Source organism: Haematobia irritans, chromosome 3, assembly GCF_050003625.1.
Source record: "Haematobia irritans isolate KBUSLIRL chromosome 3, ASM5000362v1, whole genome shotgun sequence".
Classification (NCBI taxonomy): Eukaryota; Metazoa; Arthropoda; class Insecta; order Diptera; family Muscidae; genus Haematobia; species Haematobia irritans.
In genome coordinates this window covers 53,021,278-53,049,229 of record NC_134399.1, presented here as the reverse complement: position 1 = coordinate 53,049,229, position 27,952 = coordinate 53,021,278, and the positions used below count along the sequence as shown (strand labels likewise).

The window sequence follows — 27,952 nt, the reverse complement described above, 5'->3', positions numbered from 1 at the left end:
TTCTATGAATTTTGTATAATTTATTCATTTTCATCAAAATAAAATATATAATAATACACTACACTACATAATACACTACAATACCAATTGATAAATAATAATCTTATTAAACATATCAACAAATAAGAACAAAAAAAAAAACAACAAAACTGTAAATATCTTAAACATTATTAGTAAACACTTTTGCATTGATAATTCGATTTCCTTCCTTTTGGTGTCATAAAACAGCATTAAAATTTATTAACATGCGGGCAATTTGAAATTAGGAACGTACTGGACCGCGTGTTAGAATTGATTTCCAGCAGAAGGAATTCACAAAATATCCATTTTAAACTGATAATAGCATATGAATTAAACTGACGATGTGATGCACATTTTCATCCAGAAGTTGTTGATTTCAACAATTTGTTGTTTTTAACAATTTTAATTGGTTGCACTTGTAATGTTTCTGGAAACTATTTCTTGTCGATAAGCCACTCATTTTTCATTAGTCAGCTTCTTATTGTTTGCAAGAATGTAGCATCCAAAGATTTTAGTTTTCTGCAAAGAGATTTAAATTTAGTGACTTCTTTAAAGTGTTGATTTAATTTTTTATATTGACGTACCAATTATTATAAACTATTTGAAGCAGTTCCAGTTAATTGTCCACCATTTTTCATTGGTCAGCTTTTAATGTTTTCAAGAACGTAGAATCCATAATTTTAGTTTTCTGCACAGAGATATAAATGTAGTGACTTCCTTAAAGTTTTATTTCATTTTTTATTTTCACTTACCTATTTTTATAAACTATTTGGTTATATGTCTAATATTTTCCATTTTTTTATTTCTTGCAATTGACCACGAACTTCGTTGCACAAATAAGTATTGAAAACCATATGGTTTTTTCGTTGCATTTTAGGGTAGTTTTTTGTCAAAGTTTTCTCATATTATCTTCAACACCTTTTCAAAGATTTCGTCAACATTTTGGCAAATTGGAAGTAGTTCGCAAATAATTTGAAGATGTATTGAAGATGAGCTATTTCAAGTCAAGTTGAATTTATGTTGAAAATTATATTTACCCTCAAATTTAAAAGTTGTTGCATTTGAAAAACGCTCATCCTGTGTTTATTGGGATTGTACTACCAATTGAAATGTGTCAAAACATTGCAGCCAAGTCCTAAGCAGGGTTTGATTTTCGTTAAAACACGCTAGGATGCTTGGAAAGTTGGCAGCACTGAATGAAAGAAGATGGCTGATGCGTCGCGGCGGCTTTTTTCTTGATACATTTTCTTTGATTCTGCTTAACGAAATTTTTCGCAAAGCAGCAGTAGTATTTGATTGTCCCGCAAGTGTGTTAAACGATAAGCAAGAAGTGCGTGCGAGAATTTATAGTGCTAAATATATTCTTCACATTTATAAACTCAAAACCCCCAAATACAATAAAAAATGGCCGATGAAAAGAAGGTAGGTGTCGTATGTTTTGTAAAAAAAATATTAAAACAATTCGAAACATAAAGTCGAGCAAAAGAACAAGAGAAAATGTGTATGACGCCGACAAACATGGCGCGGTCAACAGCGACGCAATGCGGCTTTTTTTTATTGAAACTAAAAAGCAAGCAAAAATTTATTATAGCGTGAAACAATTAAGTTATTCGTAGATTACCGGTTTTTTATTTCGGGCAAAAATATGGATGATTCGATCCACTTCTGGTGCGAACAGTAAAACATAACCTAACATATTGGTTTGTCTTGTTCATGTCGGGCTGGCTATACACCCTACACTAAAAAGCCCTCTGCAATTACCAATACTTGTTCTGTACGGGTGTTTGGAAATGCTGGCTTCGCTTTTAACATTTTCAGTTTTATGAAATCATTCATTAATTTCCTATATCAGTTTTCAATGTATACATTAAATTGGATGAAATATTACATTATAATATATTGACTGTGATACTAATGTGAAATATTAATATATTCCTTTTTTTCAGGGATCCGAAACTGAGCACATCAATCTTAAAGTATTGGGACAAGACAATGCTGTTGTGCAGTTTAAAATTAAGAAACATACTCCGCTAAGAAAACTTATGAATGCCTATTGCGACAGAGCGGTAAGTAAAATCCCTCTACAAGCTTCAAAAATTGTTCGTATATAAAATTGTTGTTCGTAGATAAAAAAAGAGTTCCCCTCATATCCTTTGCAAAAGCAAGATTTATATCTCATAAGTTTTACCATTCTAACGAATTGTTTTGTATCCAATTTTAGGGCTTATCGATGCAAGTGGTACGGTTTCGCTTCGATGGACAACCTATAAATGAGAACGACACACCAACCTCCTTGGAAATGGAAGAAGGCGATACCATTGAAGTTTACCAACAACAGACGGGTGGAAACAATTACTAATAATTTTATATATAAAAGAAAGAAAACAAAAACAAATAACTTTACTCTTAATAAATATTAAAAACTCATGAAAATGTAATAATATTAATATATTTAAAAAAAAAATATAAAAACCCCAAGCGAGGTAACAACAGGATCATCCAACCGGGCCAGACAACTTCAATGACAATTGAAAAGAAAGTAAATGAAAAACCGTACCATTTACACTTCCACTGAAATTACCATTTAAGTTTCATTCTTATCTTCACTTATAATTCTATAGTTTTTCCCTATTTCTGGAATTCCGTTGTACTCATTCAAACCACCTTAGTTATAAAAAGAATAAAATTAGAGTCTTAATGTCTTGGTATTTTAAATGAGTCTGCTAATAAAAGCTAGATCCAAATGTATGTGGACGAAAAACATTGCTTTTTTATTTAACTTCGTGTGTCACAAGCGGAAATCAAACATTTTCACAGTTACTCTTGCAATGTTTTTTATGAGACGAAAACTTATTCAATTGCTCATTTGTACCATCCCACAAAGTTACGTTAGCTTTTGTAAATAAAAGCCGTATCTCTATATATTGCACTTGCAATTTTAGTTTCCAGAGGTGAAACACGGGCTTATTACAGACCTTTAGGCAAGATTGAAAAAAAAAAAAAAACTGCAACAAGAATAAATTTTAGTACAACTATTAAGAATCGCACTGTAGAAGCTACGGCAGAAATTACCTCAAGTACAGTTTCTTCAAAATATCGCGCGTTGGAAACCAAAAATAAACGGCAAGTGTTGAATATTATAACGTTTCACTTATATTTCCAGTAAAGGTGATTATTAGTCTGTTTGTTGGATCCATCAAATTGTTATGAAACGGTCAATAATTCAATAGCAATATGGTCTGTCACGTTATACACACTGTGGATTGACTTTTTTTATTTTTGCCCCGATTCACTCCTAAGATTTAGATGTTCCATATTTTATAGTCCATATGTTTCTGTTCATACTTGGAATTCCGTTGTACCAATTTTTTACAAAGAAAAGAAAAGTTTTGATATTTTGAATGATTCCGCTAAAAACAGGTACAAATACCTAAATTTAATTGAGCGAGAAAGATTTTTGTTTAATTTTAATCAAGGATTGAAAGCAAAAAACAACGAAAGGTTGACAATAAATTTGAATGAATATACTTCAGGGTTTAATGCAAGTACAAGGTTAGATTTAGTATGTTTCGTAGACTGCATTTATGACTCATAAGTACAGTTGCATCAAAATATCAGAAATTGAACGAAAGGTGAAATGAAACATCTGACACAAATATTAATGAATTAAAATAAAAATCCTATACAGATTTAATTTGAATTAATTTATGATAGCATTTATGTTAAAAAAAAAAAAAACATACAAAAAAAGGCTCGCAAAAAATTCTCAAACAGCCTTAGTTTTCTAAAAATGCAGAGTTGCTGACTGTTCATGAACCTCAAATTGGAAACGAGTCAAGAATGAAAGTTGAGATATATGTGGTACAAAACCTAGAACTTTAGCTCTCATCCTCATGATTTACTATCGAACTCTGAAACTATAGTGATTCGCGAGACTCTTTTTTTCGAGCCGAACAAATCGTAGTTAATTTCAATAACAGGTTAGATGTAACAGCAACCATGTCTGTGGATTGCTTTTAAATAGGAACGCGTTCTAAAAATTTCACCGTCCATTGTTCTTCAGTAACAAATGTGGTTTTAAAGTAGCAGACTTCCAGCCAAAAAGTCTGTAGTTTTCTGAATTTTAAAATTTATTTGAATTGAATTAACTTTAGTATTAGCAAAATGAAATGTTATTATTCCTGTATCTATTTTTTGGGACCCCCACAATGAACAACCAAATAGAATTAATCATTTTTGTATCGTCGCCAGCATTATCATTGGACATTAATGAATATTGCAAAGAGTATGGGAATGAATAAAATACCTAATTTAGTTAATCGACCAAATAAAAAATTATCATAATATTACATCATTTTTTAAAAATTTTCAAAAAAATTGTAAGTTTACGTACACTCATATAAAAGTCTTATAAAGAGAAGAAATTAGTTAGTAGACAGCATAAAAATTTGCTAAGACAACAAAATGTCTACCGAAAACGAGGAAGCAGTCACAGTTTACAGCAAACATTTTCTGTTATTTGTTAAAACATGTTTTAGGTTGGCGAAAAAAATCGAATCAGCGTAAGTTCAGTTGCGGAAGTAAGTAGAGAGTCATGCCTGTTCTGGTTTATACCGCACTGTAACATACACTTTACAACACATATTCTTCACACCTCTCAAAAAGTTAGTTGCCCTGACGCACAAATGAGAACGTTTTTCAAACTTCTGATCGATAAACAGGAATGAATTTTATTTAACAATTGATCACATGCGTAAAAAAAGTTCGTGTACATTTTTCAGGTCTGTGACGGTGTTCAAAAAACCTCTTAAGTGTGACACCTCACCAAAGCGATACATGTGTGCACCAGAACATGCACGCAATATAAATATAAATCATAGGTCAAATATATGTGCCAGACTCTTAGTACATTAAAATGGCGTTCAAATTTTCAATCTTACCACATACCTGCCATTAAACTTGAAGCAGTATTCGTATCGTGCCTCGTAGATAATTTTCCAGTTGTTAGCCAACAACATGGATTCCCCAAATATATCAAGATAAGTTATAGTACATTCCATTACAGTGTGTATTTTTCAAATACAAGTTGTGATTTATGAAAAGAGTTTTGTACCGACTATTATGGCAACCTTAGGGATATAGAAGTAAAAAATCAAATCCACATTGTGTAAAAAGCAGGGCTGTGGAGTCGAAGTCTGAAGATTATGCTGGAGTCGGAGTCGTAGAAATTTTGCTCGACTCCGACTCCGGCGAAACAAAATTTGAAAAACACTTCATATCTTTCTAACTAAAGAAATATTTCGACAAAATAGATTCCATTAAGGTTTTCAATCGAACAACGAAAAACGAAGTACTGTATTTCAGGCCATTGAAAGTGTATTTATACGGGTGAAATTTCACGGTGATATAAAAATTAGGTTTGACTAGAATATGGGCTGAATTGGTCAATTGAATTGTCCATTTTTAACATATTAAAAAATCGATTTTTGACCCTATATATACTCTTGATAAAGGTACAATTTTAAGGCAATATAACAGTAGAGCCTAACGTTCTGAATTTTTGGCAGGCATGTCGAGTTCGAAGATAGGTCATACCGGACAATTTTGTGATATAGCAACACACTTAAACCCAACTTCCGATTTTTTTAAAAAATTTTTCGCAGTCTAAAATATTTATAAGATTTATCAGAAATTTTGAATTTAGAGTCGGCCCAGATTTTGGAAACTGTAATTTTAAATTAAACCACTGCCGGTCTTTTGGGAGAAAGTTTGTTTCATCAAAGCCACTCGAAATTCTTTACATTAAATTAATGGCCTGTAATGTCCATAACTGATAGACCATTTATAAATCGAGGTTTCACCATTTTATTTCTATAGAAACAATATTTGTAACTGTCCAGCTATTCCTGTCATATGTTGTATGGTAGTTGTTATTTAAAATTCCGCACGTCCTAATTTTTGACAGTTTATGTTTGTTTTATATATCCGACACATTACATTTTTAACATTCTATCTGATTAGTCCGACATTTTGATTTAATTATTTTTCTTTTTTATGTAAATTTAATTTTTATAAAATGCCTTATAGACCAATACCAGGATTTTACTTCTAAAACTTCTGGATGCCTAATTATTTTTTGAAATTTTGTGTTTTTATAAATACATATACTGAAGATTGTTGTTATCTACCCATATTTTGATGTGGTCTCTATATAGTCTTGCGTCGTATTTTAATTTATTGGCCTGAAATTAAAATGTAGAGTTCTTTACATCCCAAAAATGCTGAGGTTTATCGTCGAGTCATATCAACATTTAAAACAAGTAAGGAAAGTCTAAAGTCGGGCGGGGCCGACTATATTATACCCTGCGCCACTTTGCAGATCTATTTTACAAGGAAAATGTTGGTCGAAATCAGAAAAACATATATATGGGGGCTAAATCTAAATCTGAACCGATGTCAACCAAATTTGGCACGCATAGCTACAATGCTAATTCTACTCCCTGTGCTAAATTTCAACTAAATCGGAGTTAAAAATTGGCCTCTGTGGTCATATGAGTGTAAATCGGGCGAAAGCTATATACGGGAGATATATCTAAATCTGAACCGATTTCAACCAAATTTGGCACGCATAGCTACAATGCTAATTCTACTCCCTGTGCAAAATTTCAACTAAACCGGAGTTAAAAATTGGCCTCTGTGGTCATATGAGTGTAAATCGGGCGAAAGCTATATATGGGAGATATATCTAAATCTGAACCGATTTCAACCAAATTTGGCACGTATAGCTACAATGCTAATTCTACTCCCTGTGCAAAATTTCAACTAAATCGGAGTTAAAAATTGGCCTCTGTGGTCATAAGAGTGTAAATCGGGCGAAAGCTATATATGGGAGATATATCTAAATCTGAACCGATTTCAACCAAATTTGGCACGCATAGCTACAATGCTAATTCTACAGTCTGTGCAAAATTTCAACTAAATCGGAGTTAAAAATTGGCCTCTGTAGTCATATGAGTGTAAATCGGGCGAAAGCTATATATGGGAGATATATCTAAATCTGAACCGATTTCAACCAAATTTGGCACGTATAGCTACAATGCTAATTCTACTCCCTGTGCAAAATTTCAACTAAATCGGAGTTAAAAATTGGCCTCTGTGGTCATATGAGTGTAAATCGGGCGAAAGCTATATATGGGAGCTATATCTAAATCTGAACCGATTTCAACCAAATTTGACACGCATAGCTACAATGCTAATTCTACTCCCTGTGCAAAATTTCAACTAAATCGGAGTTAAAAATTGGGCCTCTGTGGGCAAATGAGTGTAAATGGGGCGAAAGCTATATATGGGAGCTATATCTAAATCTGAACCGATTTGGCTGATATTTTGCAAGTTTTTCGAGACTCATAAAATATTCGGATGTACGGAATTTGAGGAAGATCGGTTTATATACACGCCAATTATGACCAGATCGGTGAAAAATATATATGGCAGCTATATCTAAATCTGAACCGATTTTTTCCAAAATCAATAGGGATCGTATTTGAGCCGAAACAGGACCCTATACCAAATTTTAGGACAATCGGACTAAAACTGCGAGCTGTACTTTGCACACAAAAATACATCAACAGACAGACAGACGGACATCGCTAAACAGATTCAGAATTTAATTCTAAGACAATCGGTATACTAAACGATGGGTCTCAGACTTTTCCTTCTTGGCGTTACATACAAATGCACAAACTTATTATACCCTGTACCACAGTAGTGGTGAAGGGTATAATTAGAGTTCTTTTGGACATATAAACACATATGGCAAAATATAATACTTATATCGGTCTATTTTTGGAACCTTAAAAATGCAATTGGAATACTGTTAAAATGAGATTTAGGTACACCCCATGGAGTCGACTCCGGAGTCGAGCAAAATTGACTAGACTCCACAGCTCTGGTAAAAAGATCGATTTTTTGCTTTTGATATGCAATTAATTTTATTTTTTATAACTAATTGCGTTCTTAAAATCCTATATTTATTCAAAGTCATTCAACTTTTTCGCGTACACATATTAGAGTATGGTTATAGCTGTACCTTTTTCGCCATCATTAGTCAGATGCCCTTATCTGCAAAGAAGATTATATATTTAATGAAATCTGTACTAAATAGTCAGGTACAACTATTACCCACAGCCAGCTAAATGTATTTATGTAATTTGGAGTCTAATATTATTACATTGTGTCCACGTTAATAATGATAGAAACATTAGTGTTGCGTTGAATAATTATCAAAGGTTCTCTATTTGATGTATCATTTTTCATCCCTGTTCTACTTGTTGGGTAATGTGAATTTATTATTCCGTCCCGCTAGGGCAATTGAAGCCTTTTGTTCTAGTGCACTCTTTAAATGTCTTTTACCTTTCAAGTGCTGATCCAAAGCATTCAAATTTGTTATAGTTATATTACATGTCTTGCAGTAATATTGCCCGCTTGGTGTACGGTACATGGACAAATCTGTGGGATCTGGTTTATTATCGTTGACAACGGAATTGAGCACATTGTCGCTTAAAGTTGCAGTATCATTTGTTGTAGCATCTACAATCGATGAAAATGGCAAGTGTCCCGTGTTTGTTATTTCTACTCCACTTGCTTTTAGTTTTTTCTGATGTTTTACACCGCTTAAATGCATGGTCATTTGTAGAGCAGACGTAACGCTTACTCTGCATATGGCGCAGAAATTACGATCATTCTCATCAACTTTTGGTATTTTTGCCGGTTTTGCTGTAATATCTTGTTTTACAATTTTTGGAGCCTTAGGAGAGATCGTTACCTGCAAATTGGCGTTTCCCACCTCATCACTTGTGGTAGATACAGTATCGCTTTCAACTGTTTGAAATTGTTCCCCAATTCCAAAACGACGATCAGGAGTTTTAGGAAAAGCCTTTGTTGAAAGCCGTACCCACTTCCCCTCGTTATTGTAATAGCCGTCTCCAGAAGGCTTTCCTCTTTTACTAAGAACCATTAAATGGCGTCTTCCAGAATAGTGTTGTTCAGCATGGGTTAACGACGTAAGTTTAAGATCGCACAAATCACAATGAAATGCATCTGGCCCTGCAGGCCCCTGCCTGTGATAGCGCCTTATTTGTGGAGCATCTAAACCTTTATCCGTGTAATTTCTCCTAATCCATCCTGTCAAGGCTTTATCATGAGCTTTTGATTCGTAATGGTCCCTTGCTGATCCCGGGGAGTTAAACTTTACATTGCACAAGTTACATGACATATGATGCAATAAGGCATTTAAGGCATCGGGATAGGTCTCATCTCGGCCCATAAACAGTACTACTTCTCCCTTTTCATCACATTCAGGAGTTTTATCCCAATTTTTATCAAATGATTGATGAATATCCATTACGAATTTTCGCTTTAAGCCAGCTTTGTACTCCCCATATGTATGGGGCTCGCCATCGTTACCGGGCACTATCATGTTATTCTGAGTTGATATTGGAGAGGTTTCGTTTAATGATAGGGAACTAATTTTGTGAGGTGTGCTACTACTTTCCATTGCATCTTGAGTAACTCATTGCTCATAAGAAATTGTTCTCTTAACAATCTCAATGAAAAGCTTATTCCAAATACTTCAAAAATTTTGTAAAAGAATTTATGTATACACTGAACAGGGTCCTAGGAATCCTTTTAAGAATTTATTTTTTTTTTCCAGCTGTTATTACAACAAAGCAGTGTTGAAAAACTTTAGGCACCAACGTTGCCAGATTTCTATATATTTATATATAGGTGTTCTCATATATTTGAAGTTCCCATTGGAATTCAATCGTTTAAATAGCAAGAGCTATTTTACATTATTTAACTGTGTATTAGAACAAGACAAATATAGTTCTAAGTTTACCACTAACTTATCGATAAGTTCATATCATCAATGTAATCGAAAAGAATAAGTCTCAAATAAAAATACTTACTTACTTACTTACTGGATAGAATACCAGTGCAACGATGTTCTGGATAGCCCATATAAATGTTGCATCCAGTGCTAAAAGAAAACAGTCCTATTGTCGTCCGGATAAACTTATATTCTGGACGACGCATTAAATTCAAGCTTAAGGTGGGTACTATGTTCGGTTTTCGAGTTGAAAATCACTTTATTTTCGCGATTACTTTTCCTGAAATAATCAAAATTATAAATTAAAACCAAAATATTCCTGTAAAGTCTTGCCGAAATCTAGGGGAACAAGAAACTGCGCATCAATTGAATTAATTTATCTGCTTCATATTGAACTGTTTTATTAAAGTAACCGCGAAAATTTCAACTCGAAAAGCGAACATAGTACTTACCTTTAGTACCCACCGTAATGCTTGGTACTTTTTTCAATAAAAAAGCTTTGGCAACCCTGATTTCTCTAAAAAAATAGAATGTTTACAAACAAAATTTTTTTCAAGACTCATAATCAATGTATTAAGATTGCAATATGTCTGTGGATAAAGCTTGTTGTTGCTTATGTTACACATCGAGTTATGACTATAAGTTAATACAAAGTGAGTCAGGAGAATGTAATGAGGCATATGCGGTAACAGTGAAGTACTTCGATCCTCTGGTGAGTGAACAATATATTTACAATGCCTGATTGATTACTTATCTTAAAACCCTAGTTATTGACGGAGGACCAAACTGGGGCAGTGACTACACCTTCGTTGACGAAAGTTCTATGCACAGAATGTTGGAGACATATCATAGAATTCCACGAATTTCAATTAAATGTTCTCAAGACACGTGCAATAATATGCGAAACTGCCAACAAAGTATTGCCTGAGATGGTTGTGTTACCCGCCGAAGATAAGGAATTTTACAACGAAGATGATTTTACGGACAATGAACCTATGGGATACGACTCCGACAATGACGATATTCCTCTAAAAGATCTATTTCAAAGAAATAAACAAAAAACAAAGCATGAAGAAAAAGTCAAAGTCAGTATAGCTGAAACCTCACCAGAGAAAATTAAAGAAATAGACAGTGAGAATTTAATTCCGCTCTTTGGCGATGATAAATTGAATTGGGAAACTGCAAAGTTAACATATGTGCAGGAAACAGGAGATGATATGGAAGGGGCAGAGTATGAATCAGAAATGTTCGAAATGAAAGTGGAAGACTTGTCGGAGAATGATAACTCCACCGAAATAGAGCTAAAAAGCAGTTTACATAAACGAAAAACTTCGGTAAAAGAGTCAGATAAAAATGATATAGAAGCTATCAAAAATATAAAGTATTCGCGAAGGGGACGAAAGCCGAAACAAGTATCGCAATTTAAGAAAACTGTCGACGATGAAGAAAAGACGCCTAGGAAATCTAAACCGACCAACAAAATCGCAAAACCTAAAGATCCTAATAAAAAATCGTACATGGACAAATGTAGGGAGAATGATTTATTTATTGCTCAGTGGAAGCCTAATTTAGATTGTGACTTATGTTCGACTACTGCAACAAATTTTAATGCTTTACGCGAACATTTTCGTGATGTTCATAAAACCAGATGTTACATTAAATGTTGCGATCGAAAATTCTTTCGTCGATGCGTATTGATGGATCACATTAGTCTTCACATAAATCCTGAAATCCACAAGTGCGACATATGTGGAAAGTCTAGTACTACCAAACATAATCTCAAATTACACAAGCAGGTGATGCATGGGACATTAAATCAGTTCGAATGTGAAATATGCCATAGACAGTTCAACCAAAAACCAACTCTGGACCGTCATCTCTTGACCCATGTAATAGGAGAAAAAAAATATTTTTGTAAAGAATGCGATAAAGGATACGTTTTGGAAGTACAATTAAACTCGCACATTAAAACGGTTCATGGAGTCGACTGTGTATGTGATCAATGTGGTAGAACGTTCCATGGAGCAAACTCGCTCAAAAAGCATTTAATGGATCATGCTGGCATTCCGAAGCGAAAATACCCTTGCGATGTTTGTGGTACTCTTCTTAATACCAATAATAATCTTAGGCGTCATAAGGCTGCTTACCATCACGATGGATCTACAGCTTATATTTGCAGTTTGTGCGGGAAAGTTTCCTCAAGTGAAAACGCACTAAGAGCACATAAGAAAAGAGTTCACGAAGAAAACAAAAAACATAAATGCACGTACTGCGATAAAGCTTTCAAGAGACCGAAGGACCTACGAGAACACGTTGCCACACACACAGGTATCGATCTATATCAATGTCCACATTGCCCTCAAACATTTAAGGTCAGTGCCAATATGCACCACCATCGTAAAAGAGTACACCCAATCGAATGGGAAGAAGCAAGAAAACATCGATTAGAATTACCAAAAGTAAATATAATGGAAGTTACGAATCAAGTTGTTTTGTAGAAATTCGGTATTTGGTATTTCTTTTATAAATTAGTGTTCGTTATTTGTTATTGTAAAACTTCGTTTTAACGAATACAAATATAGCACAGTAGCGAAAATAAATACAGGCTGGTGATTGTTCTACTCATTAGGGGGTAAGTTTATAATTTGGAGATTCTTATTTGGCTTTACATAATGGATTAATAATAAACCTTGTATTTTGGTTTTTTCATTGTTTTATTTTTGAAATTATGAAATGATTACCGAGATAGTACCGAAATATTCGAGTGAAAAATTTTTTCAAAAATAAAGCAATAAAAAACCACAACACCAGCTTTTCCCTTAAACCATGACCTCAAGTCAAACAAATCTTTTAAATTTATCAGATAGATAGATAAATGAATAAGAATAACATTGAATTTAAGATATCCTCTCTTGAACGGACAGAAAATCTGAATATAAAATTAAAATAAAAATTTTAACAAAAACACAGTGGATTAAGATATTGCAACTAAAGCAAACAGTTAAACATACAATTTATTTTACTATAATTTAAATTAATGTCCGCTTCTTAGAGGCTTAACTGTATATGAGTAAAGTAGAAAGATGGGCGAGGCTGACTATAGCATACCCTAACCTGAGAATCAAAAAGTTGACGTTTCTACTACTTCAAAATTTTTGAGCTGCGGCTAAATCGGATAATTTAGCGCATTTATATTTGCTTTTCGATTTATAAAAATAGTCGATTTGTCAAATTGGAAGATTAGAAACATTCGGCTTCAAATTTTTCTTGACAAAGTCATTTTCGACTTTTGCACACCTATCCCAAAACCACCCATACTGAATTAGTAAACCTAAGTATTTGAGGGTATTACTAAAATGATTTTTGAAATAGTCTTCTTCGAGTTTTTTTGAAAATTTGGACAGTTTGCCAATTTTGACTTACATTGATTAATAGATGGTAGATATTCACTATATGTCCCATATTAGATTATAGCATATGTATTTTTACAACAATAAAAGAGATTTTAAGTAAACCCGATTGAACGAGCGAGAGATTGCATAGCGATATGTCGAAAATTTGATTGTGATTACAATCCCTTGTATAAAAATGGTTCCACGGAAACCATCTACAGTAAATTCCTCCAAAAATTGGCCTCAAAGTTAGGACAACGTCGAATGATGCTGTTTGGGCTTTTACAGCATTTTTATTTAGTCGGGCATACACCGATCGCACAGTGTGTCATTATCCGATTTCGATAAAATTTTGTCCTTGAACGACCGTTAACACAAAAAAATCCTCCGTAAGCTTTTAGACTTCTTGTCTATTGTTGAATTTAGAAAATTAGTGTTTTAGTGGAAAAGTTGACTATTGAGCTGGGTTCAAACAGGATAATTTTACAGAGTTTAGGGAATATAAGTGACTACTATCCGGCAGCAGAGAATTATATTACATCTAAGATTATATTTTTTATACGACATTCACATTATACTTCCAAAATCCACTTTAACTGGATTTCATTTGCCCTATAAAAAGAAATTTCAAATCTCGAAAATGTGGATATTGAGTGTAATGTGTAGAGCCTTTTACAGATTCTCTAATATGTTTTGTATTGTTCTTTTGTCATAATAAAAATCTATTACTGAATAAACAACTTTCCATTGCTGAAACAGCAAATCTCAAAATATTAGCAGTTTCTTGTTCCAACTTTTTCTAGCCGCTGCAACCCACTTTTACTTTTAGTGTACATTGCGAATTATATTACAAACCGAATATCGTATTGTGTACTTAAAAATCGACATTACAGCCATATGTTTAGTTTTTCGGGTTTTATTGTTTCGAAATTGAATATGTATATTTTCATTTATTACAGCAATGCTAAATGTTAAAAAAAAGATATGTGGTACATATAGTTTTATAAACGTTTATATCATTATTCCATTTCCAATTTTTATATGTATAGTATTTTCAAAATAGTTCTTCCAGCACCTGGCATATATATTTTATCTTGCCTAGTGTGAAAGAGAAATCCAAAGTGAATTGATCATAGTTTCGAATGTGTGTTGAATTCAAATAACATAAAAATAATATATTTAAAATCTGTCGCCAATAGCATAAGCTGTAGTGACTGGAAGGGAGAAACTGTAGCATTTTTATTTCAAATACGGACTTCTGGCGAAGCATTTTCGTCTTTGTAAAATTATCTAGTAATCATCTAAGTCGAAGTCCTCATTATCCAAATCATCAAGCTGCATGCTTTGGAAATCTACTTTGTAGCGTAAAATGCCACCAATTCCACCAAAACCACGTACAAATTGACTTCCCTCCTGGGATCTATCGGTAATAATTTCAAGGGTGGCACCAAATATTTTATAATTATTCGCTAACCATTCCAAGAGGGGCAGTGATTCAACAAGTTCCATTTCCACTCCCGTCTCTTTGTCCGTAAAATGGGATTTGTCTTTTTCCTGCTCAGGCGTCAAATGTAATACAGTATTTGATGTTGCATTTGCATGATTTTTCAAAACATATCGTTGTATATCTAAATTTTCCCAACAAATCAAAGTTTCGACAGATCCCAGTTCCAATGCACGCAATGTATCTTCAATTCCAAAACAATATTTTCCCGTGTCCTGGGAAATCTCATCAAAGTAACGGCCAATGAGTTTTTTCTCTTGTATGAACTTGACATTTTGCAATGACTCAGCCGCAAGCTCAATAGCTTGATTGAATCCATTTTCGCCACCATAAGACACATCTACCATTTTAATGATTTTGGATTGCAATCGAGGATCAAACATATCGGATTGGCCAAGCTCAGTTTTGAAGTCGGCACTACCAGCCAAAATTAATCCAGCCACATTGGGTTTATCATTGGTAATGAACAACTGAGTAGCCACTTCGGCAACCTTTCGCACGTAATTGTGACGTTTTTCCATACGCAAACGGGCAAAACGCAATGCAGATTGACCACCTCTTCCGTGTTTCTTCGGCAAATCCACAGTGAATTTGTGCAACACATCTCTCGTATTGCCCTGTAAGGTACCAAACAAAGCCCCATTACCATCCATGACTATGAATCCGAATTTATTATCATCTGCCAAGAGGGCAGTTAGAGCTTCAGTGTGAAACTTATTGTCGCACAAATACAATGAAGTGTTAATCGGCTTGAAGGGTTCAAAATCGATATTGACCTTCTTCTCCTTGCCCTCATCGGTTACAATGGTGCCGCAGTAAATCACTAGTCCATTTGGAGGCACTTTTGTGTACAATTTCAGTCTATGTTGTACAGAAGTGATAGCACCCAAGACTGAGAGACGATTGACACGCGACTTAATGTTCGAGGCCGTGCCAAATTCATCAGCCAACATTTTGCTGACACGTGAAATTTGATCCTTGGGTGGAATAATGAGGGATATCATACTAGTACCATTACCTCGAGCCATTTCCAGACTTTTAATTAGTTTTTTAATTTTCCAAATTTCGACATTACGATCAGCTGACGTTTCTTCAGACATTTTGGTGTTATATATGATCACTACAATTCCAAGTTCTCGATCTGGTTTCTAGTCCGAAGAAATATTTGCCAGTTAGATCGAGTCTGCAAACGCCACGATTCCCTCTTTTGTGTATAAAATAGAATTAACTTTCTACGAAAAAATTGTAGGACCACACGAGCGATTTTGATGTGTCTTCGAAAGAGCTTTTACGTCCGTGTAGCGTGTTCAAAAGGGGTGTTCGCACATTCCCATACTATAAGCAACCCTAAACGATCTCACTTTGAAGATCGTAATTCTTTGTGTCATGTATTTACACTGCAGGCCAATTGTAATCGTTGTTCATATTTATATATTTTTTCCTTTATAATATATGTCGATTCTGACAATATCAAGTAGTAAAAAATTGGCTCAAAAGTGTTGAACACGATCCTTTAAAAAATTGAATTTTTCTAGCCTTCGTTTAGTTGTACAATATTGCGAAAGACGCTTCAAACTTGAAGATTAATTGATAAATTCTTCTAACATCAATGCAATTTCTCAAAAGAGACCCATTTTTGTCAACGGAGGTTGACACTAATGGCGTTTTTTTTTTCTTGTAAAAAATGCGCACTTTTTTACATTTTACCCGGAAAATGTACTTTTTAGGTTCTTTTCTAAAAAAACAGGCAAAAGTGCGAAAAGGCTTCGAATTCTGTTGTGAAAATAGCGCCACGCATAGAGGCAAATTAAGGGCATTTTCAGCACTGCCAACAAACGAGAGTGCTGCGATTGCCCTGCCTCCTTCTTTGAATTCTTTTCTGCCCGTTGAATTGATAGCATTTTTTAGGTTGCTGGTAACATTTTAAAAATGCGCATTCTGTACAGACAAAATGAAGGCAAAGCACTTTTTTCAGAAAAGAAAACACCATAATAATTTTTGCCTCCGGCTAAGCCGATAAATATTTGTCTATACGGCGCCGGACAATTTTCTATTATAAAATCAATTTGAAGTTATGCGCTTTACAGCCTATCAGTTATTCCGGACAACAGTGCTCGTGTCGAATATATATATTCATATATTGTGCACATTATAAGTTAAGTCCGAAGGCATAATCGATACTGCTGCATAAAGCGCATTACAGACTACACCCAGAAAAAAGTGACCGCTTCTTTAAGTTAAAATGAACTCATTGTGAAGAAATTTGAACTTCGTATAGCGCCAAAGACATTTTTATTTGATTAAACGATGTGATTTTCGTAAAAATTAAGTAGAATGCATTCCATATATTAGTTAACATTTTCCTATATTAGGGCTGTTTTCTTTTTGCACTGAATGCAACATTTGTATGAGCTATCCAGAACATCGTTGCACTGGTGTTCTATCCAGAACATCTCATCAGTGGAAGTCGCGCCGATGTTGCCAGATTTTATTTAGATAAAGGGACGCTTCATCGATTCACAATAGCAATTTATTGTGACTAATTTGTCGAAAAACATGAAATTAAAAGTGGTACAGTGTCATAAATAGACGCAGCAGTAAATATTTATTACTGATTGGAGCATTTCATACATTAGAAATGCAAGATTTCACTTCTTTTCTGTGATTGTTTTTAAACAGCCGATGACAGTGTTGCATATTTTTGGAGATGTCCTGGATAAACGAGTACTCTGTTTTCTTTTAGTCATTCGCGGCTTAAGGTGGGTATTAAGTTCGAGTTTAGCCGCTAAAAACGTCATTTTTTCACGATTACTTTTCTCTAATAATCTATTTTAAGGAATACAAGCTTTGTGAAAATTTGCTTTGGTCTTTTCCCCATCAAGTTATGATAAAATTGTTGCAAATACGTATAATTTCATGCATTTTTCTTGCTGATTTAGTTTTCACTTTAGCGATTTTAGCGGCTAAACTCGAACTTAATACTCACCTTTAAGGCCGGTATGCACCTCTAGCGAAAAATTTCATTCCCATAAGAAATGCATTGCTATTTATGCTAACGAAATTTTCGGTAGCGTTCAATTTCGTAAGCTGGTACGCACCTCTAATGAAAATAACAGGGTTGTCAAAAGCATATTGTGGCAGCAAACATTTAATTTATTACAATCATTGTGTGCGTAAAAGTTTTAAAAGGTCTGTAAATAATAAACAATTTATTTGAGGAATATTTGGAACATATATTAACAATTTTTAAAAGCGATTACCTGGTTTAAAATTTGTGTACACAGCCCTGTTTTTTTGTTGTAGACTTAAATGAATTTTTGCTACCGAAAATTTCGCTAGAGGTGCATACCGGCCTTTAGACAAAAACACGAACAAAAAGAGATTAAAAAAATAACAACCCAATAAACACAAACGTTTGAAAAATGCTAAATTTCAACAATTTTTCAAAGGATTAGGGTAATATTCAAGTTGAGAAATTGTTGAGAAAATCGCGTTCTCAACAATAAACAGACATTACCCTCAACAGTGAAATTCAACACATTAGCAATAATATCTCAAGTCCCTGCCAACATTTTTTGAATTTGGGGGCGCTTCTGAGAATCCCCACTACGTCGAAAACAGTCGTATACGATATCCAAAACTCCTCGGAAAAGCGCCGTCACTATTGAGAAGTTGTACCACGCCAAGTTACTACAAAAAAGTATCGCATGAGTGCAATTATTAGGAGCCCTTCTGGATACATTTAGAAGGACGCCAATAAGAGCCCCTTCAAACAATCAGACAAAGTGCATTTTAAGATAGTTGTAAAAGAATCATTGTGGTCAAGTAAAACACGATTATTTAGATGTTCATTAATTTTATGAAACATTTATAAATTCTCGTAAATATAACATTTATACGACTATCACATCACATTTAACACATTTTTATGCATTAATAAGAGATTGATGTTGAGTTACAAGTTGTAAGTTAAATGTTGTAGCGTCTATCAGCCAGTACTTTTATCCCAATGGAGGCAGCTTGTCTGGAAAAATATTTGAAAAACTATCACTTTATTCCATTTGGAAAGTCAAAAATTGTTCACCAATTTACTTTTCACAATTTTAAGCGTACTAACTATGTTTTCAGCACTTTATTTTCGTTTTCATTGAAATAAATATAATAAGCCAGTTGCGCTTGGTGTTTCACAAAATAAAAAATGGCTCTTGTAACAATAGTGATGGCAAAATACTTTCATGCGAATAGTGATGGCAAAATACTATCACAGTTGGCGATTGTTGCAGTGTCACTTACGAGTCTGTGGTAGCGATGAGGATGAAATGGAACATTGAAACGCTGGCAGGGGTGTTATCCTCAAATTGAAATGCATCGCTACTCAATAATTTGTCAAACAATTTTCGATGCGAGTCAAATTCAAAATTAACATCGTTGCAAATACTTTCCAACCTAAATTTGTATGAATGATATCCCCACTTCAAATTGAAAGTCAAAGCCAAAATTCTCTGAATTTTGTATAATTTATTCATTTTTATCAAAATAAAATAAATAATAATACACTACACTACATAATACACCACAATACCAATTGATAAATAATAATCTTATTAAACATATCAACAAATAAGAACAAAAAAAAAACGAACAACAAAACTTTAAATATCTTAAACATACTTTTGCATTGATAATTCGATTTCCTTCCTTTCGGTGTCATAAAACAGCATTAAAATTTATTAACATGCGGGCAATTTGAAATTAGGAACGTACTGGACCACGTGTTAGAATTGATTTTAAACTGATAAAAGCATATGAATTAAACTGACGATGTGATGCCCATTTTCGTCCAGAAGTTGTTGATTTCAACAATTTGTTGTTTTTAACAATTTTAATTGGTTGCACTTGTAATATTTCTGGAAACTTTTTCTTGTCGATAACCCTGCCAACATTTTTTGAATTTGGGGGCGCTTCAGAGAATCCCCACTATGTCGAAAACAGTCGTATACGATATCCAAAACTCCTCGGAAAAGCGCCGTCACTATTGAGAAGTTGTACCACGTCAAGTTACTACAAAAAAGTATCGCATGAGTGCAATTATTAGGTGCCCTTCTGGATACATTTAGAAGGACGCCAATAAGAGCCCCTTCAAACAATCAGACAAAGTGCATTTTAAGATAGTTGTAAAAGAATCATTGTGGTCAAGTAAAACACAATTGTTTAGATGTTTATTAATTTTATGAAACATTTATAAATTCTCATAAATATAACATTTATACGGCTATCACATCACATTTAACACATTTTTATGCATTAATAAGAGATTGTAAGTTAAATGTTGTAGCGTCTATCAGCCAGTACTTTTATTCCCAATGGAGGCAGCGTGTCTGGAAAAATATTTGAAAAACTATCACTTTATTCCATTTGGAAAGTCAAAAATTGTTCACCAATTTACTTTTCACAATTTTAAGCGTAATAACTATGTTTTCAGCACTTTATTTTCGTTTTCATTGAAATAAATTATAATAAGCCAGTTGCGCTTGGTGTTTCACAAAATATAAAATGGCTCTTGTAACAATAGTGATGGCAAAATACTTTCATGCGAATAGTGATAGCAAAATACTATCACAGTTGGCGATTGTTGCAGTGTCACTTACGAGTCTGTGGTAGCGATGAGGATGAAATGGAACATTGATATGCTGGCAGGGAAGCCACTCATTTTTCATTGGTCAGCTTCTTAATGTTTGCAAGAATGTAGCATCCAAAGATTTTAGTTTTCTGCAAAGAGATTTAAATTTAGTGACTTCTCTAAAGTGTTGATTTAATTTTTCATGTTGACGTACCAATTATTATAAACTATTTGAAGCAGTTCCAGTTAATTGTCCACCATTTTTTCATCGGTCAGCTTTTTAATATTTTCAAGAACGTAGAATCCATAATTTTAGTTTTCTGCAAAGAGATATACATTTAGTGACTTCCTTAAAGTTTTATTTCATTTTTTATTTTCACTTACCTATTTTTATAAACTATTTGGTTATTTGTCTAAAATTTTAAATTTTTTTATTTCTTGCAATTGACCACGAACTTCGTTGCACAAATAAGTATTGAAAACCACATGGTTTTTTCGTTGCATTTTAGGGTAGTGTTTTGTCAAAGTTTTCTCATATTATCTTCAACACCTTTTCAAAGATTTCGTCATCATTTTGGCAAATTGGAAGTAATTCGCAAACAATTTGAAGATGTATTGAAGATGAGCTATTTCAAGTCAAGTTAAATTTATGATCGATACGACTTGTCGGCGATGACTAAATAATCGGTAAATGTGTTATCGATCCCATAAACATGCAGAAGTATCGATTATGCCTTCGGACTTAACTTATAATAGGGCTGTTTTCTTTTTGCACTGATAACCAGTGCTAAAATAAAACGCAAAAAAAATTTCAGTTCAAATTTCGATTTTGATTGGCAACACTTGGTCCCCAGCTGTCAAAATGAAATTTTTTATTTACAAATAAAACAGAGCATAGAGACCGCCAATATATAGCAACAAGTGAATTTTGATAATATTATTAATATAGATACATAAACAAAAAATTAATAAACCAAAGTTTGTGGTGGTAATTTGCATAATAATTGTTTTTGCCCTAAATCAACTTGTCGGTAGTGAAATGGATTTGGAAAATGGATGGATTTAAATAGTTCTGTAAACAAGTGGAACAATTCCAAAAGCTATTGAGAGCTTTACAAAATGAACACAGTCATTTGTATGAAGTGATCAAGTAAAATAATGTTGAAATTCCACGTATATCTGCCTTACCCCCAGAGCCTGAGCCACTACAAACAAAGCCGATTACAAGTGTTACGGACACGGATAAAATGGAAATTATGTCCAAGAATTGTGCAGAACTAAAGCAGATACTGGCAAACAATTGCAAGTCCAAGGAGAAACAAAAGGAAAAGTCTAAATCTAAAAGGAATGATAGCAATCAAGTGACCAATATCAGTAAGGAATCATCACCAGCCATATCGGATGAAGCAGTCGCCAAGGTACAAGAATCCAGCGAGGTGCAGGAAAATAGTATAAGCAATACAAATGGTGACGTTGAGACGAATAAAAAGAGGCTGTCAATGAAATACTAGCGCATGCCGCGGAAGTTCCTTCTCCCAATGACATAATTGTAACAGAAGAGTCTGTTGAACCCAGGGCTGTAGAGTCGAGTCAATTTTGCTCGACTCTGACTCCAGCATTTTTCATCAGCTCGACTCCGGGCAATATAACTAAATCTCATTTTAATTTGTAGTTCTATTGTGGGGGTATCATAAATGGATCGATATAAAGTATCGTATTTATTTATGTGTAGAAAAATGGTCTTAATTTCACACTTATTGCCAATTGAACTCTATATTTCAAATTTAGGGCAATTTCTGTCCTATATTTACAAATAAATATATTTACAATTTTTGATGGCAATTTCGGAACAACGCATTTATGATTCATCAGTCGATAGATATGTATTAGAGGTATAGGAAAATTTGAGTCATTTTTACAAGTTTTCGGCTTAGGTAGTGAGTATCAGTGAGCATTAGTAAGAAAAAAATTGAGAAAATTTGTTATAGATATAAAATGTGTAAAAAGTGAAAAATTACTATGGAAATACAATTTTGAAAAAAATTGTAGAAATAAAATTTTGAAAAAAATATCAATAGAAATACAAATTTGAAAAAAAATTGTGTATTTGAACAAAATTTTGCAAAATTTTCCATAGAAGTGATATTTTGCAAAAATTTCCTATAGAATAAAATTTGGAAAAATTTTCAATAGAAGTAAAATTTTGCAAAATTATCTAAAGACACAAAATTTTGAATAAATTTTTTTTATAGAAATAGAATTTTGACATAATTTTCTATAGAAATAAAATTTTAAAAACATGTTTGTGTAGTAAGTAAAATTTTGCAAAATTTTCTATATAATCAAAATTTTGAATAAATTTTTTATAGAAATACAATTTTACAATTAGTCCATGACCTCAAGCCAAACAAATAATCCCAAAATTGTAAAATTCCAAAGGTCAACTAACAAAACTAAACAGAAATAAAATTTTGACAAAATTTTCTATGGAAATAAAATTTTGACACAATAAAATTTTTAATACAATTTTTTTATAGAAATAAACTTTTGACAAAATTACAATAGAAATAAAATTTTGAAAAAGTGTAGTAAATAAAATTTTGCAAAATTTTCAGTAGAAATAAAATTTTGCAAAATATTGACTAAATTTTCTATAGAAATAAAACTTTTGACTAAATTTTCTATAGAAATAAAATTTTGACTAAATTTTCTATAGGTTAGGTTAGGTTAGGTTATGTGGCAGCCCGATGTATCAGGCTCACTTAGACTATTCAGTCCATTGTGATACCACAGTGGTGAACTTCTCTCTTATCACTGAGTGCTGCCCGATTCCATGTTAAGCTCAATGACAAGGGACCTCCTTTTTATAGCCGAGTCCGAACGGCGTTCCACATTCCAGTGAAACCACTTAGAGAAGCTTTGAAAACCTCAGAAATGTCACCATCATTACTGAGGTGGGATAATCCACCGCTGAAAAACTTTTTGGTGTTCGGTCGTAGCAGGAATCGAACCCACGACCTTGTGTATGCAAGGCGGGCATGCTAACCATTGCACCACGGTGGCTCCCAAATTTTCTAAAGGAAAAAAATATTTCTATAGTAATAAAATTTTGACAAAATTTTCTATAATAACAACTTTGAAAAAAGTTTCTGTCAATATTTCAAATAAATTTATATGGGCATTAAAATGGATCGATTCGGCCCATCTGCTAACATTCTAGGAAACATAAAATGATCTCCGTAATTGGAAGTTGATTTTCATTTACAGTCGTGCCGTACATTGCTCGAATGAATAACGCAATGGAAACTAATTTTCGTACAAACGTGTTTACTTACAAATATATGAAGTGTTTAAAAAAATGTAGTTCCGCCTCCACAGCCCTTCTTGAACCAGTGCCAGTTTCTAATTAGATATACAATACCAAATTTTATTATATGTATCTCTTTCTTGCACTTGCTGCTCTCCTCTTTACACTTTTAAATTGTTCCTATCATATGGACTTATAATTGCTGATACTGATATTGTTCCAAATTAGCCCTTTGGCCTTGGTACATTGACGTAATTCATAAAAAATAAATAAAAATGTTGCTACATTTAGTTCATTGAAGAATAACCATAAATCCATACGATATTATATCAAGCTCTTTAATTGTTCTAAGGGCTTTAATTCACCACCACATATTTCTCTTTCTCATTTATATCATATTAAACGAAAACAATATCTATTTCGTATTTGTTTATTTTTTTTTTATTAAAACCATGGCTGAATCACGATAACAAAAACAACAAATTTCAATATGTTGTTTACAATTTTAACCCTTCGTTGCATGATTTAATTTGAGCAAGGATAAAAATTATTTAGTATGTTAGAATTGTTGTATATGGAGTTATGATATCGTAAACCAATTTTCGTTCGATTCTGATCCCTGAAGCAAAAGTTACGTAACATTGCGTATATGCAATTTCATGCAGATAATCAATTTCTTTAGTCCACGTTGTTATCTCTATATATCACAGGTAGAGGAGAAAAGTGATAAGATAAAAAATGTTTTAAGTGAAAAATTTTATTGCTGGATGGGGAAAATGGAACATTTTTACTAAAAAAATTGTTTTCTCGCAAAACATAAAATATTTGCCAAAGTCAGATAGCATGGTTGCGTCAAACATGTTACATGTTCCCCATCGAAAACTAACATTTTACTTCTGAAACATGTTTGAGGTGATCATATTCCTTCTCGGGGTGCAATATTAAAAGTCAAACTCTTGGGATTCTAAATAATTTCTGCCTATTTTGATGCACAGAATTCCCCAGTTTTGCATTTAACACAAAGGGATGTGAACTTGGAGAACGCAATCCCATAGATGCGAGACCGTTTGCCGTTTACCATTGCACTGTTCTACGTAGAACAGTGCAATGGTCGGAGGGGCGACGAAAGTTGGAGCGTAACATGCTGAAAACTGGTTTTGGTATATACCAGCTTATATGATACACGGAAATCTGGACCCTCGTTTTTACTTAGGGTAAGTATAATGGCGACTTTTCAGTTAATTATGATACCACAATATTGACCTTCTGTTTATCACTGAGTGTAGTTCGATTCAATATTAAGCTCTATAGTTCCGAGTTCGAACGGTCTTCCACCATGAGGAAGCTTTTAAACACCTAAAATTGTCACCAACATATTGACAGGGGATAGACCACCGCAAAAAAATGTTGAACCCATTTAACCTATCTATCACGATGATATACGTGTAACAATTACAACCCAGCAGCTTGTATGTTATATGATTCTCCAACGATGTAGGGCAAGGATCAACTCGAATCTTCTTCTACGACCTCGATTTATATCAAACTCGGTGTTTAAATCTCCATCATCAACAAAATACTCGTCTTTATATTCATATTCGTCGTTAAGTGTCCTAGTAGTAACAAAAATTGATTGAATGCATGACATTGCACATATGCAATTATATGGCATATATGCAATGACAGTTCATATCGGCTCAACCGCATGAAATTGCAGATATGATATCATTCATTGTAGAGCACTTGTAAATATAATTTGTATTATAAAACTATACATGTAGCGTTTAGAATAGATTAAACTTTTCATTTTATATTTACATTTAAAAAAATTTTAAGAAAGTTTCATAATATTAAAACAAATAAGTTAAATTTTCGAGGTACTCAAAATGCTTATTTTAATTTCGCTTTATTTAAATGAAATTGTTACGATACTGGACAAAATCCTTATCAAATATAATCTACGGCTTCCAAAATGTGAATAACAAAAAAAATTATGGTAAAATATGTAAAAGAATAGGAGCTAGACAGGCAAGAAACTAACATTGCATATATGCAATGTCATGCAACGAAGGGTTAAGAAGTCAAAATCAGCTGATAAAAGAATCGTATGGCATTGGTAAAAGTGGCAATTATTTATTCTTTCAATTGTCCTGAAAAAAATAATTAAAATCCAGAGAAAAATAAAGGTTCAAATTTAATTGTGTCACCTATGAGTGATTGTGAAGTGGATAATTCATCCGAGGAACGCCGATATGAGACAAATAAGACTATAATACCCACCAAAGTTAAGAATGGAAGTCAGTCAAATGGATCTTCGCCATCTATTAACAAAAACAGTTTATGATGCAGTTTAAAAACTGATGTGCGTGGTATTTTGTGTCTGGAATATGTTATTAAGATACTCAAGTCATCTTTGAACAATTCTCCAGCTATGAATGCGCGAGATTGTTTGAGATGCATTTGCTATGCAGTGTCATTTGGAGAGCTGCAATCACCATAACCATATGATTTTGACATCTTAAAATTTTGTCGAAATAAAAAAATTGTAATCATTTGGGCCCATGATTTAACCTTCTTGTTCAGCCATGATTAAAACGATAAATAATAAATGACTTTCGTCTTACTTGTTAAAGAAGATTGTAAAAGCTTTTAATTATTGGATTAGTGATAGGCTTTGTTATAGTCATGGCATGCAAATACACGAAATGTCTGCGTGTATGTAATCCTCTTTTCTATATTATCCATTTTTTGAGGCTCAACAAATGATTTCTCACCTGCCCAAAGCATACGAACGTGTATTTAATTGTTTGTAATTAACCTTTGGTGTGATGTTGGCGGTAGTGTTATGTAGGCATCCAAGCTTCTAACCCACCAAAAATGGCGCATTCAACAAGTTAGTTTTGGTTTGATAAAATTTTCTAAGAAATAAAAAATTAAAAAAATTTCTATAGAAATACAGATTTCGTAGATTATTTTTGGCGATATGGACCAAATGTTGTGTGATTGGCCATTGGCTATATTTAACTAAAGACCGATGTGGACCAATTTTTGCATGGCTGTTAGAGACAATATACTAACCCACGTACCAAATTTCAACCGGATCGGATGAATTTTACTCTTTCAAGAGGCTCCTGAGGTCAAATCTTGGGATCGGTTTATATGAAGGTTATATATAATTATAGACCGATATCCACCAATTTGGGCATGTTTGTTAGAGACCTTATACTTACACCACGTACCAAATTTCAACCGAATCGGATAACTTTTGTTCCTCCCAGAGGCTCTGGTGGTCCGTTTATATGGAGGGTATAAGTAAAAGTGGTCCGATATAGCCCATTTTCAATACCATCCGTCCTACATCAATAATAACTACATGTTTCGTCTCCTTCTGGTTGTTGCAAACATATGCACTAACTGGTCCACAGAGTGGACAGGGTTTAAAAAGGGGGGCGGAGCTCGTAGCCTGCAAGTGAACATTACTGATTCAGGCATTCGAATACTACAAACTCCATGAGAGTAAAAGTGAGTACTAAGTTCGAATTTAATTGCTAAAGGTGAGTACTATGTTCGGTTTTTTCACCAAAACAATAAATTAAAAGTATAAAAATATTTATGAAGACTATTATATTTTTATCAAGTCTTATCAAATAATGGATGGAAAAGATCCAATGAATTGATTGATAATCATTTTATATTTCTAAATTAATTAATTAAGAAAAGTAACCGTGAAAAAAGCTGGTTTTCAGCTTGAAAACTGAACATAGTACTCAGCTTAAAGGTGAGTACTATGTTCGGCTTTTTCACCAAAACACTAAATTAAAAGTACAAATATATTTATGAAGACTATTATATTTTGATCGAGTCTTGTCAAATATTGGGTGGAAAAGATCCAAGGAATTGTTTGCAAATAATTCTATATATCTAAATTAATTAATTAAAAAAAGTAACCGTGAAAACAAGTTGGTTTTCAAGGTGAGTATTAAGTTCGAGTTTAAGCTGAGTACTATGTTCAGTTTTCAAGCTGAAAACCAGCTTGTTTTCACGGTTACTTTTTTTAATTAATTAATTTAGAAATATAAAATTATTTGCAATCAATTCCTTGCAACTTTTCCATCCATTATTTGGTAAGACTTGAGCAAAATACAAACGTCTTCACAAATATATTTGTACTTTTAATTTAGTGTTTTGGTGAAAAACCCGAACATAGTACTCACCTTTA

At 33.3% G+C, this 27,952-nt stretch overlaps 4 protein-coding genes and 2 long non-coding RNA genes across 8 annotated transcripts; 2 read left to right on the top strand and 4 right to left on the bottom strand.

Annotated features, from left to right (window-relative positions):
- LOC142229470 (uncharacterized) lies at nt 1–1,177 on the bottom strand. Of its 2 annotated transcripts, XR_012720410.1 has the most exons (4): nt 1,059–1,177; nt 774–939; nt 606–709; nt 1–540 (listed from the first exon to the last, which is right to left on the bottom strand). It is a non-coding gene; the product is annotated as an uncharacterized LOC142229470 (long non-coding RNA). The 2 variants fall into 2 exon arrangements; XR_012720409.1 differs by having other exon boundaries at nt 774–1,172.
- Nucleotides 1,178–1,276: 99 nt separating this feature from the next.
- Sumo (Small ubiquitin like modifier) lies at nt 1,277–2,782 on the top strand. The gene is made up of 3 exons (XM_075300029.1): nt 1,277–1,443; nt 1,968–2,087; nt 2,243–2,782. The coding sequence occupies exons 1-3, from the start codon at nt 1,426–1,428 to the stop codon at nt 2,378–2,380; spliced, it is 276 nt and encodes a 91-aa protein (XP_075156144.1). The 5' UTR covers nt 1,277–1,425; the 3' UTR covers nt 2,381–2,782.
- Nucleotides 2,783–7,985: 5,203 nt separating this feature from the next.
- LOC142229408 (zinc finger matrin-type protein 1-like) lies at nt 7,986–9,754 on the bottom strand. 2 transcript variants are annotated; one of them, XM_075299961.1, is made up of 2 exons: nt 8,203–9,754; nt 7,986–8,142 (listed from the first exon to the last, which is right to left on the bottom strand). In XM_075299961.1, exon 1 carries the CDS (start codon nt 9,575–9,577, stop codon nt 8,345–8,347), a length of 1,233 nt encoding a protein of 410 aa, XP_075156076.1. In that variant the 5' UTR covers nt 9,578–9,754; the 3' UTR covers nt 7,986–8,142; nt 8,203–8,344. The 2 variants fall into 2 exon arrangements, with proteins under 2 accessions (XP_075156076.1, XP_075156077.1); XM_075299962.1 differs by having other exon boundaries at nt 8,207–9,754.
- A 696-nt stretch (nt 9,755–10,450) lies between these two features.
- On the top strand, nt 10,451–12,510 carry LOC142232179 (uncharacterized). The gene is made up of 2 exons (XM_075302896.1): nt 10,451–10,622; nt 10,678–12,510. The coding sequence occupies exons 1-2, from the start codon at nt 10,497–10,499 to the stop codon at nt 12,406–12,408; spliced, it is 1,857 nt and encodes a 618-aa protein (XP_075159011.1). The 5' UTR covers nt 10,451–10,496; the 3' UTR covers nt 12,409–12,510.
- Nucleotides 12,511–14,202: 1,692 nt separating this feature from the next.
- Nucleotides 14,203–16,125, bottom strand: LOC142232180 (eukaryotic peptide chain release factor subunit 1-like). Its single transcript, XM_075302897.1, has one exon. The coding sequence runs from the start codon at nt 15,904–15,906 to the stop codon at nt 14,593–14,595; it is 1,314 nt and encodes a 437-aa protein (XP_075159012.1). The 5' UTR covers nt 15,907–16,125; the 3' UTR covers nt 14,203–14,592.
- A 3,888-nt stretch (nt 16,126–20,013) lies between these two features.
- LOC142230913 (uncharacterized) lies at nt 20,014–21,071 on the bottom strand. Its single transcript, XR_012720802.1, has 3 exons — nt 20,811–21,071; nt 20,641–20,746; nt 20,014–20,575 (listed from the first exon to the last, which is right to left on the bottom strand). It is a non-coding gene; the product is annotated as an uncharacterized LOC142230913 (long non-coding RNA).
- Nucleotides 21,072–27,952: the final 6,881 nt, after the last annotated feature.

Bases quoted from the DNA above. Each gene is read 5' to 3' on its own strand.
- LOC142232180 (XM_075302897.1), bottom strand. From the start codon at position 15,906: ATGTCTGAAGAAACGTCAGCTGATCGTAATGTCGAAATTTGGAAAATT.
- LOC142232179 (XM_075302896.1), top strand. From the start codon at position 10,497: ATGTCTGTGGATAAAGCTTGTTGTTGCTTATGTTACACATCGAGTTAT. The intron at 10,623-10,677 runs GTGAGTGAACAA...TTAAAACCCTAG, and splicing joins TGAAGTACTTCGATCCTCTG to TTATTGACGGAGGACCAAAC.
- LOC142229408 (XM_075299961.1), bottom strand. From the start codon at position 9,577: ATGGAAAGTAGTAGCACACCTCACAAAATTAGTTCCCTATCATTAAAC.
- Sumo (XM_075300029.1), top strand. The intron at 2,088-2,242 runs GTAAGTAAAATC...ATCCAATTTTAG, and splicing joins ATGCCTATTGCGACAGAGCG to GGCTTATCGATGCAAGTGGT.